Source organism: Neolamprologus multifasciatus, chromosome 9 (assembly GCF_963576455.1).
Source record: "Neolamprologus multifasciatus chromosome 9, fNeoMul1.2, whole genome shotgun sequence".
Taxonomy (NCBI): domain Eukaryota; kingdom Metazoa; phylum Chordata; class Actinopteri; order Cichliformes; family Cichlidae; genus Neolamprologus; species Neolamprologus multifasciatus.
The window spans coordinates 3904575-3922539 of record NC_140447.1 but is presented as its reverse complement, the minus strand read 5'-3'; the positions used below and the strand labels follow the sequence as shown (position 1 = coordinate 3922539).

At 40.9% G+C, this 17965-nt stretch overlaps 1 protein-coding gene, 1 long non-coding RNA gene and 1 pseudogene across 3 annotated transcripts in view; all 3 read left to right on the top strand.

Moving 5' to 3' along the window:
• Positions 1 to 4106, top strand: part of LOC146510835 (uncharacterized) — a 19581-nt pseudogene extending 15475 nt beyond the window's left edge. The window contains exons 2-3 of the transcript XR_014876077.1: positions 2366 to 3378; positions 3744 to 4106. The product of XR_014876077.1 is annotated as an uncharacterized LOC146510835 (transcript). The remainder of the gene's footprint in view (positions 1 to 2365; positions 3379 to 3743) is intronic.
• A 3626-nt stretch (positions 4107 to 7732) lies between these two features.
• LOC146510834 (uncharacterized) lies at positions 7733 to 11484 on the top strand. Its single transcript, XR_014876099.1, has 2 exons — positions 7733 to 8150; positions 10139 to 11484. It is a non-coding gene; the product is annotated as an uncharacterized LOC146510834 (long non-coding RNA).
• A 2004-nt stretch (positions 11485 to 13488) lies between these two features.
• On the top strand, positions 13489 to 15986 carry LOC146510833 (uncharacterized). Its single transcript, XM_085172717.1, has 2 exons — positions 13489 to 14412; positions 14768 to 15986. The coding sequence occupies exon 1, from the start codon at positions 13605 to 13607 to the stop codon at positions 14409 to 14411; it is 807 nt and encodes a 268-aa protein (XP_085028843.1). The 5' UTR covers positions 13489 to 13604; the 3' UTR covers position 14412; positions 14768 to 15986.
• The last annotated feature ends 1979 nt before the right edge of the window (positions 15987 to 17965 follow it).

Here is a 17965-nt window from a genome sequence, read left to right as displayed (position 1 = left end):
CTGCGACAGACAGGCGACCTGTCCAGGGTGCAGGGTATGGTAGCTGGAATCGCAACATACCCAAGGATGAGCAGAAGAGAATGACTGATATGATGAAACTGGGATTTTGTTACACTTAATTATTGCAAACACAACTAAAACTATAACTGAAACTAATCAAAACTAAACTGAAACTAAGGATTCTCAAAAAAATAAAAACTAAATTAAACTACCAAACAATTGGTAAAAACTAATTAAAACTGATATAAATTTGAAAATCTGAAGTCAAAACTAAATAAAAATAAAAACTAATGAAAATTGCAAAACTATTAAAACCTTGCTTCTGACGGTGCTGTCTGTGTTGAGCGCTCAGTGCATCTGCGCTCGACAGTGCAGCCTAGGCGGAGTAGTCGAACGCAGATTCACTGAGCGCAGGGCAAGCTAGCGAGACAGAAGTTAAGCTCTCCTTGCAACATGGCAAATTGAACCTCCCCACCCTCATTCAGATCTGGCGTTTGGAACTATTTTGGTTTTCATGTGACGTATGACCCTGAAGGTAAGCGCGTCATGGACTAAAGTAAAACAGTATGTTGGATGTGCCAGCAATGCTCAATTACATGGGTGGGAACTAGTGTGTTAGCGCAGATAGCTTGTTAACGTGTTGGCTGTCCAGCCCCACGCACGGGACGATCCGCGGTAGCTCGTTAACGGAGATTTGCCATGTTGTGGCGTTAACGTCATTTCAACGAGATTTACGCTGACAGCACTAGTGGGAACACAACGAATATGACTGCACATTTACTCCGACATCATCCTAGTGCAAAGACAAGTGGAAGCAGACAAAAACAACAAGCACGCATGCTACAAACTTTAGCCGAGTCATTTAGACAGCCGTTAGCACATGATTCTCCTTATGGGGACCTGATATGTTTAATATGCTGCTGAGAATATAGCCCAGAAGAAGCGTACAGTATAGCTTTTATTTTGGAAAGAGACATTTCTCTGTAATAAACTCTCTTTTCCAAAGATGAGTGATTCCTCAATCAGATACAGGGCTCGCAAAATCGCTAGCCCGACGTCCCGGGGCTAGCGATTTTTCCAGTCAGGCTACCAAAATCTATCTCTGCCATGCCTGTCGGCCTATCGTAGGAAGGAAAAATATGTCAATGCTTTTGCAGTCTTTCGGAAATGTAGCTGGGTAATTATGTCATTGGCATCGGTGAGCCACTGTCAATATGTGACATATTGAAATCGCGTTTGAATTTGCGCTTGTTTTTTGCTTTCACTTTGCAATCGCGCGAACTGTGAATAGAGAGCGACAGCACTGATTGGTGAGTGATGATAATTTGCACACCAATTCCTCTGACATCGTCTTATCAATCGTTAGCTTACTATGCAAACATGACAGGTGAAATCTCCCGCAGCTTAAACATGTGAGAGGTTGATCGCGCAGAGAATCGCTGAGCGTTATGTGAGTGCATGTGTAAAAGCAGCAGGATATATATTTTAGTTCTGCTGAGCCAAATAAGAAGGTCAAGGTGAAGAAGTGACAGCCAAAGAAAAGCTTACCACAAAACGGAAAAGTTATGACAAATCAGACTATAAGGCAAAAAGAAAGTGCAGCTTTATGGTTTCATGGACAAAAGAATTTCTGTGGCTGCAATATGACGAGCTAAATAAAAAACGCACACAAGAAGTTGCAACACGTGTTTGCGTACATAAGATTGGGGGAGGACAGACATTTGTTTAGAACTCTTAACGATGTCGAGGAAGCAAGCTCCTTTAAGCAATTACTTTGGTGTTCCTCCACCTCCAATGAAATGTCAGAAGGAGTCCGAACCACAAAAGAAGCGCGTATTCTCGGAAAAGGTTGCAGGAGGTGAGCTGGCTTCAAACAAATGATGAACTCACAGAGATGTGGTGCAGAATGTGCCGTGAAAATTTAATAAATGACCAATTAAAAAGGCATGAACATTTTTTTTGTATCGAAAAAATATCGAACCGTGACACCAAAGTATCGAACCAAACCGTGAATTTTGTGTATCGTTGAACTCCTAGTATGTATGTATGTGCATGTGTATATATATATATATATATATATATATATATATATGAGAAAAAAGCGTGTGTGTATATATGTGCATCATATGATGCTAGGTTGTATTAGTATGTAATTTGCTGCTGAAAGATTATTTGGCTCCCCCAGATAGAAGCCAGTTCATCTCCTTCGCTACAAAGAATCGACTCTCAGAGCAAACTCGTTCATGAACGACACATCACTACCAGCCTTGGGTTTAAAACTAGTGTTAATGGAGGGAGTTTGAAGGTTCAGTTTGTTCCACAACTGCATTTCACTCACTGCCTGTTTGTATCTTTGTCACTGCAGGACCAGCGTGGAGCGAGTCAGCGCTCTCAGGAGGCCGACAAACCTCACAGAAGAAAGAGAGAGAAAAAAACACAGCTGTGACGAGTGTGGGAAGGATTTTACCGTAAAAGCTTCCCTAAAAATGCATCAGGTCATCCACACTGGAGAGAGACCGTTCAGCTGTGGAGACTGTGGAAAGTCTTTCACCAAGTCTGGAAGCTTAAAAACACACCAACTCATCCACACTGGAGAGAGACCGTTCAGCTGTGATGAGTGTGGAAAGTCTTTCACCAAGTCTGGAAGCTTAAAAACACACCAACTCATCCACACTGGAGAGAGACCATTCAGCTGTGACGAGTGTGGAAAGTCTTTTACCCAGTCTGGAAGCTTAAAAACACACCAACTCATCCACACTGGAGATAGACTGTTCAGCTGTGGAGACTGTGGAAAGTCTTTTACCAAGTCTGGAAAATTAAAAAGACACCAACTCATCCACACTGGAGAGAGACCATTCAACTGTGATGAGTGTGGAAAGTCTTTTACCCACTCTGGACACTTAAAAACACACCAACTGATCCACAGTGGAGAGAGACCGTTCAGCTGTGATGAGTGTGGAAAGTCTTTTACCCAATCTGGAAGCTTAAAAACACACCAACTCATCCACACTGGAGTTAAAGCGTACACCTGTGATCAGTGTGGCAGAGCTTTTACTCACAGTAGCAGCTTACAGAGTCATCTAGTTACCCACTCTGGAATTAAGGCATACAGCTGTGACATTTGTGGAAAAACTTTCAGCCATGTAGGGTACAGAAATATTCACCGACGCATTCACACCAGACATGATGTGTACAGCTGTGATCAGTGTGGTAAACTATGTTCAACAGGCACACACTTACAACAACACATGTTTACCCACTCTGAGGAAAGACCTTATAAATGTGACCTGTGTGAGAAGACTTTTAAATCTCCATATTACCTGAAAGCACACCAACAAATCCACACAAGAAAGACTCTACAAGTGCAGTTACTGTGAGGTATGTATTTTTATTTTTATCTTGTCAGCCCGACTGTTTGAAACAACTCTGCTCATCAAATTGTGTTAGCATGTTAGCAATTTTACTGCATGGATAAACACCTCTGAATGATTATTCAGACTCTAATCACAGGTTTTTAGTGATAGTGTTTGAGGATTATATTACTGTTATTGTAGCATTAAACTAGTATTAATTTAATGTTTTTACTATTATCGTCTTTACAGCACATTATATTGAGCTGAGTGTGATAATGTAAACAGTAAAATGTAATTGGACTTTGGCAGAGATGCTCTTTATTTCAGAATTTATGTTCAGGATGAAAATGTTGAAGGACTGACTTAAACTGTGTTTGTGTCTTTGTTTAGAAGCAGAGCGACACAGATGGATCCAGTTCTCAACCCTGTCATCGCTGTGGGAAAGACTTTTGTTGTGACCTTTGTGGAAAAACTTTCAGTAATCGAAGGACTCTGAAAATACATCAACGTAGACACACTGGAGACAACATGAACTACTGCAAAGAATGTGGGAGAGGCTTCACCACTTCAAAGGACTTCAAACAATATGAACTCCTTCACAGTGGGGTTAAAAAGCACGTCTGCGATCAGTGTGGGTCATCCTTCATCAGTGCACATCAGCTTCAAAAGCATAAACGAGTCCACACATGAGAGAAACCATACAAGTGCAGACACTGTGACAAAACCTTTTCACAATCATGTGATCATACTAAGCATGAACGCAGACACATGAAAGAGAACTTCATCTGTGAGAGAGTTTAAATAATCTCAGTTCATACTCCACTCACAAACGATTCCATGTTACGAATAACCTGTTACGTCTTGATTCCTGCTTTTAAGTAAATCTTGTAAACAGTACATTTGCATAACACCTGAAACCAGTCCAATGAATGAACAATGGGCTGTGAGGTCAATTTCTTGAACATTAATAAGCAAATTCTTATGACCATTGATCAACAACCACTGGTCAATGGCCATGAGTACCATTCACAGAGTAAAAATTTGCATAATGATTATGAAGGAACTTGTTTTACTGTTACCGATGTTCAAAAACATTTACTAAATGATCTCCTCTGTGCAAACATCAGCCTAATCATGCAGGACTGAAATCATTGGCATCTCTGGATCACAGTGAATCTGAAGAGACAGAAAGATCCTCTTCTGGTTTCAGGGTCAGACTTAAACCCTTGAGATCAGGCTCCACAGAGTTCAGGTGGAGTCTCCTGATCTGATGAGGCAGCTATTAATGAAAATGTGCCTCTCGTTACATTTTAAGCTTTCTAAACTGTTCTACTGTAGTGTTTGTGTTGAGTGGTTAGCTCAATCTTGTTTCCTGTTATCATGTTTTTATTGAATGCATCAATCCATGTTTTATGCAGGGTTTTTTTCAGCTTGTTTGTTATGAAATCCTACAACAGTTAAACCAAAATTTTATATGTTAAATAAAGAAATGGTTTAGTGACAAAGAGTTTGAACCCTGTTACCATGGTTCCGAATAGGTAGATATCTTCAGCACTCAGGCTCACCTGAGCCCAGACTTCTCGTTGAGAAAGGGGTGTCAATTGCATTTAGGGACCAGTTGATCAAATCCATAATTCCTCTTTTAGGTTTTAGAGAACAGACTGTGAGAAAAGGTTCCAGGGACGATACAAAAAAACACGAGACTAGACAAGGACATAAGCAGGGAAGATAAGGGAGAGGAGAAAAAGTGCGTCCGCCTCCTCTGAGAGCCAAAGAAGATTTAAGCAGATCTTTAATCTTTTATCTCCCTGTAATGAAGTCTGCGTGATGTCTGAGTTTAGTCATGTGACAGCTGTGCAGAAAATGGTTATTGAATTAAAAGCCAGCAGGCCTCATCTAAATGCATCTTAAGTGCAGAAGGCAAAACCTATATACCAAAAGCACATTTTGGTCATTGCATTATCAGCGACAGCAGCTGGTGTGGTTCTGCACTGGACGAAGAAAAGAGGTAAAATGATATTATGCCCTCTTTTGAATTTACGTGCTGCTTGCATCGATGATGCTTTACAGGTCAGGGGACTATGACTGAATACGGTCATGTTCGGTTTCGTGTAGCGATGGCTAGATGAGGCCTCGTGAAGCGTTTCAGCACAAACTGTATCCATGCTGTGTCGACACAGTGTTGCTGTTTTGCTCCATGCTGACACCTGCTGGACCTTAAATATCATTGCAGGCAACTTACTTGAGACACAACAGACACTGATTCAATGACCAAGTCATACACTGTAAGGTGTTGTACTTTCCATGGAATCATTTTATATCTTTTACATACAAATATTTTACACATCTTCATTTTATACTCTACAAATATATTGTGAATGACATTAAGTGAAAATTAAAATGAAAGTATTGTGAATGTAATATTACCCATTTGACTCAGAGTTTATTATAAATTTCTATTCAGAAAAATAAGTTTTCTGATGTTTTTGCATTCAGTCTATTGCATTTTTTACACCATTTCCCCAGCTTTGGAAAACTCACAGGCACAGATGAAGCTGGGGTACACAAAAGCTGTAAAGCCAGGTGGAAAAGGTTCTGATAAGATGTCTTCCTATTCCCCCAGTACGTTAAATGATCCTCTGATCTTGGAATTTTTCTCTCCGACACTCTCCACAACACTAAGGGGTTGGCAGTCCTTTATAATAAAATCCCGGACTGCCTGGTCCAGAACAGTCTTCCTAGATGCTTGATTTCAAAATAATAAAACACATATTAATTTAAAAAAAAAATGATGATAAAGCTGTTCAGTGTCAATATAGGCCTACCAGTGTTCATCCTCGGTGTGTTTGTCTCCTCATTTTCACGTTTGACTCTGTAATGCCTAAACACTGAGGAGGTGCTTTTGTTTGTGTAAGAAATAAAGCTCCGCAGAACAGATGCGACATTTAACCTGCATTGCTCACTGAAAAGCCTTCAGCTAATCCAAAATGCTGCAGCAAGAGTCCTGACAGGGACTAGAAAGAGAGAGCATATTTCTCCTGTTTTGGCTTCCTGTTAAATCCAGAATTGAATTCAAAATCCTGCTCCTCACATACAAGGTCTTAAATAATCAGGCCCCATCTTATCTTAATGACCTTGTAGTACCATATCACCCTATTAGAGCACTTCGCTCTCGCTCTGCAGGCCTACGTGTTGTTCCTAGAGTATTTAAAAGTAGAATGGGAGGCAGAGCCTTCAGTTTTCAGGCCCCTCTTCTGTGGAACCAGCTTCCAGTTTGGATTCGGGAGACAGACACTATCTCTACTTTTAAGATTAGGCTTAAAACTTTCCTTTTTGCTAAAGCATATAGTTAGGGCTGGACCAGGTGACCCTGAATCCTCCCTTAGTTATGCTGCAATAGATGTAGGCTGCTGGGGGATTCCCATGATGCATTGAGTTTTTCCTTTCCAGTCACCTTTCTCACTCACTATGTATTAACAGACCTCTCTGCATTGAATCATATCTGTTATTAATCTCTGTCTCTCTTCCACAGCATGTCTTTATCCTGTCTTCCTTCTCTCACCCCAACCGGTCGCAGCAGATGGCCGCCCCTCCCTGAGCCTGGTTCTGCCGGAGGTTTCTTCCTGTTAAAAGGGAGTTTTTCCTTCCCACTGTCGCCAAAGTGCTGCTCATAGGGGGTCATATGATTGTTGGGTTTTTCTCTGTATCTATGAAGCGCCTTGAGGTGACTTTTGTTGTGATTTGGCGCTATATAAATAAAATTGAATTGAATTGAAATTGAATTGAATTGAATTGCATAAAATGAAATAAATAATTTACACTTCAAGTCACATTGCTGTTTTCCTATTCTGATAGGTTACACTGAAACAAAGACAGACAGACAGTTACCTTATTTGCAGTTAAAAGATCAAAATGATCCCACACAGCAGAAACATTTCTTTTTCTTTCGGGCTCCATTTTGTTATGGAGAGAGATGTGTTGTTGTTTTTTTATCTTTGCGAGAGTAATTTTGTGTTTTTTTGGTGGCGACTCATTCCGTTGACAGATGCGGATGCGGTACCTTTTAAACACAGTTTGGCGCGTTGGCAATGAGCGATACAGCAGCTGTGTCGATCACGTGACTTTTTCTTAAAGCGACGCACGCAGGCTTTGCTGCGTAAGCTTGATACATGCGTCGGTGCGTCAGTGTTGCAGGACCCATCACATTAAATCATTTTTCTTGTTTCTGTTGCACATTTGTCCCACAGCTTTGAAAACCAGTTACATGTTTAATCCGATGATCCTGCAACATTTTCAGGTTTGTTTGGGAGAGTTTTTGGTGACAAAATATGCAAATGGGTGTTCAACAGAAAATAACAAGTTACACGACAAGTTACAAAAAAAACCCCGCAGATTTAATAAGTATGTTTTTGAGTTGAATATCGCATATTATTCATTTTGACCTGTAACACAGTCTGAAGTGTATTTCATGCCCGTAACTTCACTTTCACGTGTAAACACGCCCCTTTTTAACCTTTGCAGCAGGAATTATGGTTCTGAATTTAAAAAAGAAACATAAAAAACTCACTGCACCATAACTTTTATGATTTTAATGAAAACGTTAATGAAAAAAACTTTGACTACAGGCAGCTTTGTGTTTGACTTTATCCACCTCATGTAAAAGCGTTTATTCAAACTGTGGACAGTAGGTCCCTGCGGTGAGGAGGAGGCGGGACACAGCGGAGAATGTAACAGTAATGGTGGGTAAACGGAGCTCGTATTTGTTGATCTGGATCTTTCTGACGATTGTAGATGGAGGTGAGGGAGATGTTTGCTGTCAGTTGATCTGTAAAGAACATTTTAGGGAACTTGGTCGAAACTTTTCACTGTATTCAGTTTTTACGCTTTGGCTCTGCGACTGGACTTCCTTGGACTTCTTTGGATGTTTCGTGAAGGCACTTACTGCTCCCTCGTGACAAGGCGGGGTTTGTTCATTTATCTATTTATTTATTATCCCTGGCTGGAACTGAACCAACGAACTTTTGCTCAGAAGTAATGAAAATAAAGATCTACAATAACCATCTTAACAGAGTACAGGCTGTAATAATAAGCTCACACTCAGGTCTATCCAACAAATGTTTTTGACGTCTGTGTTCTTCAAAAGATGCATAAACTTTATAAATAAAAAAATTAAAAATCAGGAAACAAACTCAGTCCGACTACACGGGATTTCCTGCGACGGAGGGAAAGCCCTGAAAATCTCAGCAGGCTGAACAAAAATCTAAACGTAGACATGATGTCGCAGTCAGGATTTGGGTAATGCGTCGTATTTATCAGTGGGACTGGAAATGCTTTTAAAGTGGAGAAGTTAACGGTCGGGCTGGGTGGGAGACGTCCTCTTCCTGAACGACTACAATGGGACAGCAGCAAAAGCAAATCTCGGCTTTTATTCGTAGCCAAAGCCAGTTACACGAGTCTGGACGGCACATCAGTGAATGGGCTCCATAGTTAACTTTGATTATTAGAGGAAACTGTAGTTTGGTTATTGGGGCTTAGAGCAGAGGAGACATGCATCACTGTGCCTGTTAATCATGTAAATATAATCAGTAACTGAAGTCCTTATGTCTTTAGTGGGTCTGAATATTTGCGAAGATCAAGTATCAATGTTACTTCCTTTTTCCCTTCCTCTTCTGAAAACCTCATTCTAAGTAGTTTAAACATTTCAGTTTACTTTCCAATCAGTCCGCCCTGTTTTACTTACAAAATATTAAATTCTACACAGAAGTCTAAATTCTGTCATTTAGGTTGTAAAAATACAGCAAATCGAAACACAACATAGGTAAAGATCTATAATAATTAAGAGAGTACAGGCTGTAATAATAAGCTCACACTCAAGGTTAGACACAATGTTAATAATGTCTGAGACCTACAGTCAAAATGTTTGATTACAAAGACCGAAACTAAGAATCCCATCACTCAAAATCTGTTTCACTTAGTGAACTGAACCAAAAGTAAGAGCAGATTTCAAACAAGAGAAGTCCGATAAATCACAGCCGACTGTCCAACATGAACACAAATGTGGGTAATAGCCTGCACACACTCATCACCAGCAGCTACATCTTGTTGCGTCCTCTTGCCTTCAGAGCTGCCTTCATCCTTCATTACAAAGACTCAGCTATTTTCTGGAAACCCTCCTCTGAGATTCTGGTCAATGTTGACTTGATAGCTTCTCACAGCTGCTGGAGATTTGTTAGATCCGTGATGTGAATCTGCCGTTCCACCACATCTCATAGTTGCTTTATTGGCTGTCGTTTTATAGCAGTGAACTCACAGCCATTTTCAAGAAGTCAGGCCCTTTTCTTGACCTCCTGCATTTTAAGGATTGACCATAGATTCCAGACCCAGTTAGGATCTGGGGGGGTTTCTGGTCATGGATCCAAAATATTAATTTAATCTCAGTCAGTTATCAATTTTGCCTTTTAATGCTTTCTGTGTTTCTTCATCAAGCTAGAAAAGGCAGATCATGCATTCTCAGGCCCCTAATTTACGACCTGTGCATCTATGACTGCACACCAACCCACACAATTAACATCATCATCGAGTATGCCGATGACGCTGCTGTGGTTGTTCTCATCTCTGATGGAGATAAGACAGCGCACATGGTGGAGGTAGAGAACTAGTTCCACTGTTGGTTAGAAAATAACCCGAAGCTGAACGTCCAAAGGACTCTTAATGGACTTCAGGACAGACAGGTTCACTCCCCTCCCCTTTCATTGTAAACGGGTGGAATCTGTCTCCACCTTCAGGTTTTTGGGAACCCACATCTCCACTAATCTCACCTGGAACCCCAACACCAACCTCATGGTTAAGAAGGCCCAGCAGCAGCTGCACTTCTTCTGTGTGATGGGGAAGCACAACCTGGACCAGAAGCTGCTGCTGGCCTTCTACCGCTCCTCAGTGGAGAGCGTGCTCTCCTCCTGCCTGGGTGTTTGGAGCTAGATGTGCAGGGGCCACGACTGAGAACAGGCTGCTCAGAGGGTAATTAACACTGCCCAAAAATCTCTGGCTGCCCTCTGCAACCCCTGGAGGCCATGGCCAGATCCTCCTGTCTCCGTAAAAGCAGGACTATCTCAGGTGACCTCTCGCACCCCGTCCACTACCTGTTTGACTGCTGCCCTCTGGTCACTGCCTCAGGTAAATCTCCCACTATTTAAACCCCAGTGGGAGTTCTCCATTAAGACAGAAATAATGGCTGTCCAACACAAATTTTAAGCTCTCCTCTACTAACAGTACAAAGTTACAACATGTAAACTTTGCAGGAAGAAATGCTGCAGCTGTTACGTATACAGTTGTAAGGAGAAAAACCTCAGGAAAGCAAAGAATCACGGGCCCAGAGTTAATTCATGCACATGGACGATTGCCTGACACGTTCCGTCGACTACAGAAAGTGTAGGCAAAGCGCGCCAGGCATTCAGTCAGAGTTTATTATATACTGTCCTCTCACGTAACACTCATGGGTGGAGTACAAGTTAGGAAAAAACAACTTCTTATCTGCTGCTTGCATACGAGGCTGCAAGCTTGCAAGACGAAGAGGAACAAGTTGATTAACGATCTTGTAGTGGGTTAGAACAATACATGTGGGTGTTTGTCTAAACTTGAGCAACTTCCTCATGTGATCACTTTGTTCCAGCTAAAGAATTTGCTGACACGCTATGTACAGGCATTACTGTGCAATTCAAATAAAGCTAAACATAAAGGTAATAAGGTAAAATCTTTTCACATTCCAGCCTGTGTTTAGCAATTTGAATTGTACGGCAAAACGCATATCATTTATCAGGACATAACTTCTTACAACATGTATTTTCAGTTAGTTCGTCATAAAATGCATTTGCTGGTTTTTATGGGCAACTTAGACACTTGTATCAGAGTCTACATCATAGTCATCAGTAAGTAACTACTTGTCTTTCACATTTTCAGTTACTACATAATTAGTTGCACTTCATCTTCATTTAACAAATAGGAAAAGAAGTCTTCATGATCTTCATCGGTTTGTGGTACATATGCGTGAGTGATAAACTTATCATCTGTGAAATTACAGCCTTTAAACAAGGTATAACACAAGTAAAGAAAAGCAAAATAAAATAAAATATAATAAAGTAAAATAAAACCAGGAAAACTCCAACGCCGATCAACAGTCTCTTTAGAATCTGAAGCCATGTTTAAAGAATGTACATTATCTGGTATGTAGGTGCAGCACATGGTGTTGAATAAGACACACAATCCTCCTTTCTCAGCCAGGATCGTGTCCAGTGCTACACGATATTGCATTACAGCAATTCAGAGAGCGTCCATTTCTTGGTTATGTCCCTCGTTGACCTTGCAAGATGCATTGAGGAACAAGCCGAATCTATAGTCCAGTGTCTCACTTCCGAGAGCATGTTTTCCAGTCCCTATCCATGGGAAAAGGGCGTGGAGAACTTTCTGTCCTGTGATAGGAACACTTATGACTCTTCTACTGCAGAAAAAACCCCTCTGTGGAAAGGGTGGTGGGTCCAGTTATCTTACTGCTGTTATGATCCCAGCAGTCTTCAGAGTGTCATCGTAAGCACAGTACAGTGACACAGCATTAGGTGATGTTCATAGGTAACTGCTGTTATCACCACCATAGCTTCTGGTTCCTGTGCTTTCACAGAATCATGATGTCATCCTCGGACTCCCCCTGCGCTGTCGATGGAGCTTGGCACGCTCCCCTCATCCTTCAGGTGCCCGTCTGTTGTCCAAAATCTCCTCTGTTGGCCTCTGGAAATCCCCCTTGGCACAGTCCTCATTCCAACGCAGCTTCGTGGTCCTTGCTGCGGCTCCAAAGTCTAATCTCATGATGGGCCCCAACCAGCTCGACCTTTGACCTCAACCACTGCCTGGGCTGTCAGCTATGCCTGGAATGGTTCTTGCTTCTCACTGGGCCTCTGAAGATTTCTCAGGAGATGACTGCTGCACCTGTATTTCCTTGCTAGGAGGAAAAACTTCTATTTGGAGAGTCAACAATCATCAAACCACATTCTTTAGTTCAGTGAACTTCACTTATAGGCCATCAAAGCCTCATCTGAACATGGATGCACCACTTGCATAGGCTTAATACCCGTTGAATGAACTGTTAATCACACAAATCTCTGCAAAAATCATATAAAATATAGTTTAATGTTAATTCATTGTTTCATGTTAATCCTGGACCCCTCCTCTTGACGCATGGACACTCCCATGAGTCAACTCATCAAAACCAGATTCCTGTCTTAAAGAAAAAGGTTAGCTAGATCACGTCCCAGGCAACATCAGGGCGTCTCCTCCTCTGGAGCAGCACCACTTCGGACCTATAATCCTGCAATAAAAGATGTTGGTGTGATTTGCATATCAAGCAAGTTTGCTTAAAAACAGGCTCCGCCAGGAGCCTGCATACACACCATCATGGCCTGAAAAACAAGATCTGGAAGTGAAATCAAAATAATCTTCACATTTTCCCTAAAACACAGTGTAACAGCATCACCACTCATAACCTATAAACACAGTTTCTTCACACAAACCCAGAAATCTTGTAGTAAAAAAAACATTAACTAGTTGTTCTGGTATAAATCACATGATCAAACCACATAAAGAACTGTAATGCTGTAGAAAAGAAATATAAATGTTAGCGCTGCGCAGGTGTAAACACTCTTTCTCACAGTAATCTCTGTGAGCAACACAAACCCATGAATAACACACCCCTGGTAGATTCACAGACACAGAAAGTGGCATTTAAAAGTTAAATCGGTATGCAACCTCGGATGTTGCTGTCATATATATATATATATATATATATATATGAGAAAAAAGCGTGTGTGTATATATGTGCATCATATGATGCTAGGTTGTCTTAGTATGTGATTCCTGGTTGTCTTAGTATGTAATTTGCTGCTGAAAGATTATTTGGCTCCCCCAACAGAAGCCTGTTCATCTCCTTCGCTACAAAGAATCGACTCTCAGAGCAAAATCGTTCATGAACGACACATCACTACCAGCCTCTTGTTTAAAAATAGTGTTAATGGAGGGAGTTTGAAGGTTCAGTTTGTTCCACGACTGCATTTCACTCACTGCCTGTTTGTATCTTTGTCACTGCAGGACCAGCGTGGAGCGAGTCAGCGCTCTCAGGAGGCCGACAAACCTCACAGAAGAAAGAGAGAGAAAAAACACAGCTGTGACGAGTGTGGGAAGGATTTTACCGTAAAAGCTTCCCTAAAAATGCATCAGGTCATCCACACTGGAGAGAAACCATTCAGCTGTGACGAGTGTGGAAAGTCTTTTACCCACTCTGGAACCTTAAAAACACACCAACTCATCCACACTGGAGAGAGACCATTCAACTGTGATGAGTGTGGAAAGTCTTTTACCCACTCTGGAAGCTTAAAAACACACCAACTCATCCACACTGGAGAGAGACTGTTCAGCTGTGATGAGTGTGGAAAGTCTTTTACCCAATCTGGAAACTTAAAAACACACCAACAGATCCACACTGGAGATAGACTGTTCAGCTGTGGAGACTGTGGAAAGTCTTTTACCCAATCTGGAAACTTAAAAACACACCAACTGATCCACAGTGGAGAGAGACCGTTCAGCTGTGATGAGTGTGGAAAGTCTTTTACCCAATCTGGAAGCTTAAAAACACACCAACTCATCCACACTGGAGTTAAAGCGTACACCTGTGATCAGTGTGGCAGAGCTTTTACTCACAGTAGCAGCTTACAGAGTCATCTAGTTACCCACTCTGGAATTAAAGCATACAGCTGTGACATTTGTGGAAAAACTTTCAGCCGGATAGGGAGGCGAAATACACACCTACGCATTCACACCAGACATGATGTGTACAGTTGTGATCAGTGTGGCAAACGGTTTGCTACAAACACAGAATTACGATGTCACATGTTTACCCACACTGAGGAGAGACCTTATAAATGTGACCTGTGTGAGAAGACTTTTAAATCTCCATATTCTCTGAAAGCACACCAACAGATCCACACCAGAAAGACTCTACAAGTGCAGTTACTGTGAGGTATGTATTTTTATTTTTATCTTATCAGCCCGACTGTTTGAAACAACTCTGCTCATCAAATTGTGTTAGCAATTCTACTGCATGGAAAGGCAGCTCTGAATGATTATTCAGACTCTGATCACAGGTTTTTAGGGATAGTGTTTGAGAATTGTATTACTGTTATTGTGGCTTTAAACTAGTATTAATTTAATGTTTTTACTCTTATCGTTTTTATAGCACATTAAATTCAGCTGAGTGTGATAATGTAAGCAGTAAAATGTAATTGGACTTTGGCAGAGATGCTCTTTATTTCAGGCGACGTTCAGGATAAAAATGTTGAAGGACTGACTTACACTGTCTTTGTGTCGTTGTTTAGAAGCAGAGCAACACAGATGGATCAAGTTCTCAACCCTGTCATCGCTGTGGGAAAGACTTTTTTTGTGACCTTTGTGGAAAAACTTCAAGTCATTGAAGGACTCTGAAAATGCATCAACGTAGACACACTGCAGACAAAATGAACTACTCTAAAGAATGCGGGAGAGGCTTCACCACTTCAAAGCACTTCAAACAATATGAACTCACTCACAGTGGCGTTAAAAAGCATGTCTGCGATCAGTGTGGGTCATCCTTCATCAGTGCACGTCAGCTTGAAAAGCATAAACGAGTCCACACATGAGAGAAACCATACAAGTGCAGACACTGTGACAAAACCTTTTCACAATCATGTGATCATACTAAGCATGAACGCAGACACATGAAAGAGAACTTCATCTGTGAAAGAGTTTAAATAATCTCATTGCATACTCCACTCACAAATGATTCCATGTTACAAATAAACTGTCACGTCTTGATTCCCGCTTTTACGTTAATCTTGTACACAGTACATTTGCATAACGACTTAAACCGGCCCAATGAATGAACAATGGGCTGTGAGGTCAATTTCTTCATCATTAATATGCAAATTCTTATGACCATTGATCAACAACCACTGGTCAATGGCCATGAATATCATTCACAGAGTAAAACTTTGCATAATGATTATGAAGGAACTTTTTTTACTGTTACCGATGTTCAAAAACATTTACTAAATGATCTCCTCTGTGCAAACATCAGCGTGATGCAGGACTGAAATCACTCCCATCTCTGGATCACAGTGAATCTGAAGAGACAGAAAGATCCTCTTCTGGTTTCAGGGTCAGACTTAAACCCTTGAGATCAGGCTCCACAGAGTTCAGGTGGAGTCTTCTGTAAACATCTGATTAGGCACCTATGAATGAAAATGTGCCTCGTTACATTTTAAGCTTTCTAAACTGTTCTACTGTAGTGTTTGTGTTGAGTGGTTATCTTTGTTCCAGCAGTTTGATTAAGAAATCTGTTTCCTGTTATATTTTTATTTAATGCATTGATCCATGTGTTCTGCAGTTTTTTTTTCAGCTTGTTTGTGTAATGAAATCCTGCAACAGTTAAACCAAAATTTTATATGTTAAATAAAGAAATGGTTTACTGACAAAGAGTTTGAGCCGTGATATAAATTTCCTGTATATCAGAGCAACACCTGAAGTGACCAGTGTTTAAAGTCAGAGTCAAATTTTGTGTCAGCATGACCTTGTGAAAACTGCTTGGTGATGCTTCACTATGTTATCTGCTAACCGTAGAAGGACGAAACTCCCAGGGTGACCAGTGCCAGGAGCTTCCTGATGCAGAGAGTTGAGTGTGGGGGATATAAAGTACGTGGTACGGAAGCTGCTCTGCCAGCAGCCGTAAAGCACTACAGAGGGTGGTGAAGGGAGCAGAGCACATCACTGGCACGAGGCTTCCTGCCATTCAGGACATTTACCTCCAGCAATGCCTCCGTAAAGCACACAGCATCATCAAGGACCACAGCAGCACATTAGCTGTTCTCCTTGTTACCATCTGGCAGACGTTACAGGAGTCTGTCTGCTCGGACTACAAGACTTAAAAACAGTTTTTACCACCAACCATACGACACCTCAACCACAACACTTAAACACACACAACACAGCACTCAGAAGCTACCCTGTAGCTTCACAAGTACTCTGTTTAATCTGCACTGGTCACTTCACTTTATTGTCATTGATATTTATATTTAAAGTGCAATACTGTAATTTTCTGCTGCTCATTCCTGTGCAATATCCCATCTGCCCTCCCGTCATATTTCTTTTCAAGATTTTCTTATTTAATTACTAGTGTACATATATTTATATTTATAGATACATATATATTTAGTCATATTTTCTCTTTTACCATGTCTCTCTAATATTTAGCTCCTTACTATTTTTATATTTTTATATTTTATTTTATTATATTTTATTATATTTTCTGTACTGTATCATGCTGCTGAGTGACTGCTGCTCGTCAAACACATTTCATTGCAATGTTGACCCTGTGCTAACTTGCATATGACAATAAAACTTGAAACTTGAAACTAAAGGAGAAGCTGAGGCATCCCAAGGTTAAAGCTGGCATAACTGAACTTTAATGTTTGATGTGTGTTTTGGCTCTCCTGTGCGCAGTTATTAATAGCTTGAACACAGCAGAGCTTGATATAAAGACCTGGGTGACAACTAACTTTATGCTGCTGATTATACTTGGCCCTAAAATACCTAGAAATATGGTATCTAACCAGATACTTGCTCTGGATGGCATTACACTGGCCTCCAGTAACACCTTGGAGTAATATTTGACCAGGACATTAAACAAACATTTAGGGCTGTGTGATGGACCAAGTTGAAAAAGCAGGAGTCACAAGAATTATTAGAAAAACAGGGTTTTCATTCATTTGACCCAAAAATTATATTTACAAAAGTAATTAATGTTGAGCTCATAAAACAGGTCAAAGAAACAAAACTGAACTCAGGCAAAGAACTGCAAACTTAACAAACCAAATGACTGCACAAATAAATATAAGTGACCTAAACATGAAATGGCACAGAAGGGTAAATATAATGTCTGATCAGACCACTATGACACACAAGGAGTAACTAAACAAAACACAATTGTAAACAACAAACATGGCAGTATAGTCTGGTTTGTTAATAAACTAAACACCAAAGAAGGAAATCAAAACTAAACCCTAAACTCAAACATTAAGTACAAATACTTTGTTTTAAAAGTAGAATGGGAGGCAGAGCCTTCAGTTTTCAGGCCCCTCTTCTGTGGAACCAGCTTCCAGTTTGGATTCAGGAGACAGACACTATCTCTACTTTTAAGATTAGGCTTCAAACTTTCCTTTTTGCTAAAGCATATAGTTAGGGCTGGACCAGGTGACCCTGAATCCTCCCTTAGTTATGCTGCAATAGCCGGGAATTCCCATGATGCATTGAGTTTCCAGTCACCTTTCTCACTCACTATGTGTTAATAGACCTCTCTGCATTGAATCATATCTGTTATTAACCTCTGTCTCTCATCCACAGCATGTCTTTATCCTGTTTTTCTTCTCTCATCCCAACCAATCACAGCAGATGGCCCCGCCCCTCCCTGAGCCTGGTTCTGCCGGAGGTTTCTTCCTGTTAAAAGGGAATTTTTCCTTCCCACTGTCGCCAAAGTGCTTGCT

Coding starts and splice junctions, on each gene's coding strand:
- LOC146510833 (XM_085172717.1), top strand. CDS start 13,605: ATGCATCAGGTCATCCACACTGGAGAGAAACCATTCAGCTGTGACGAG.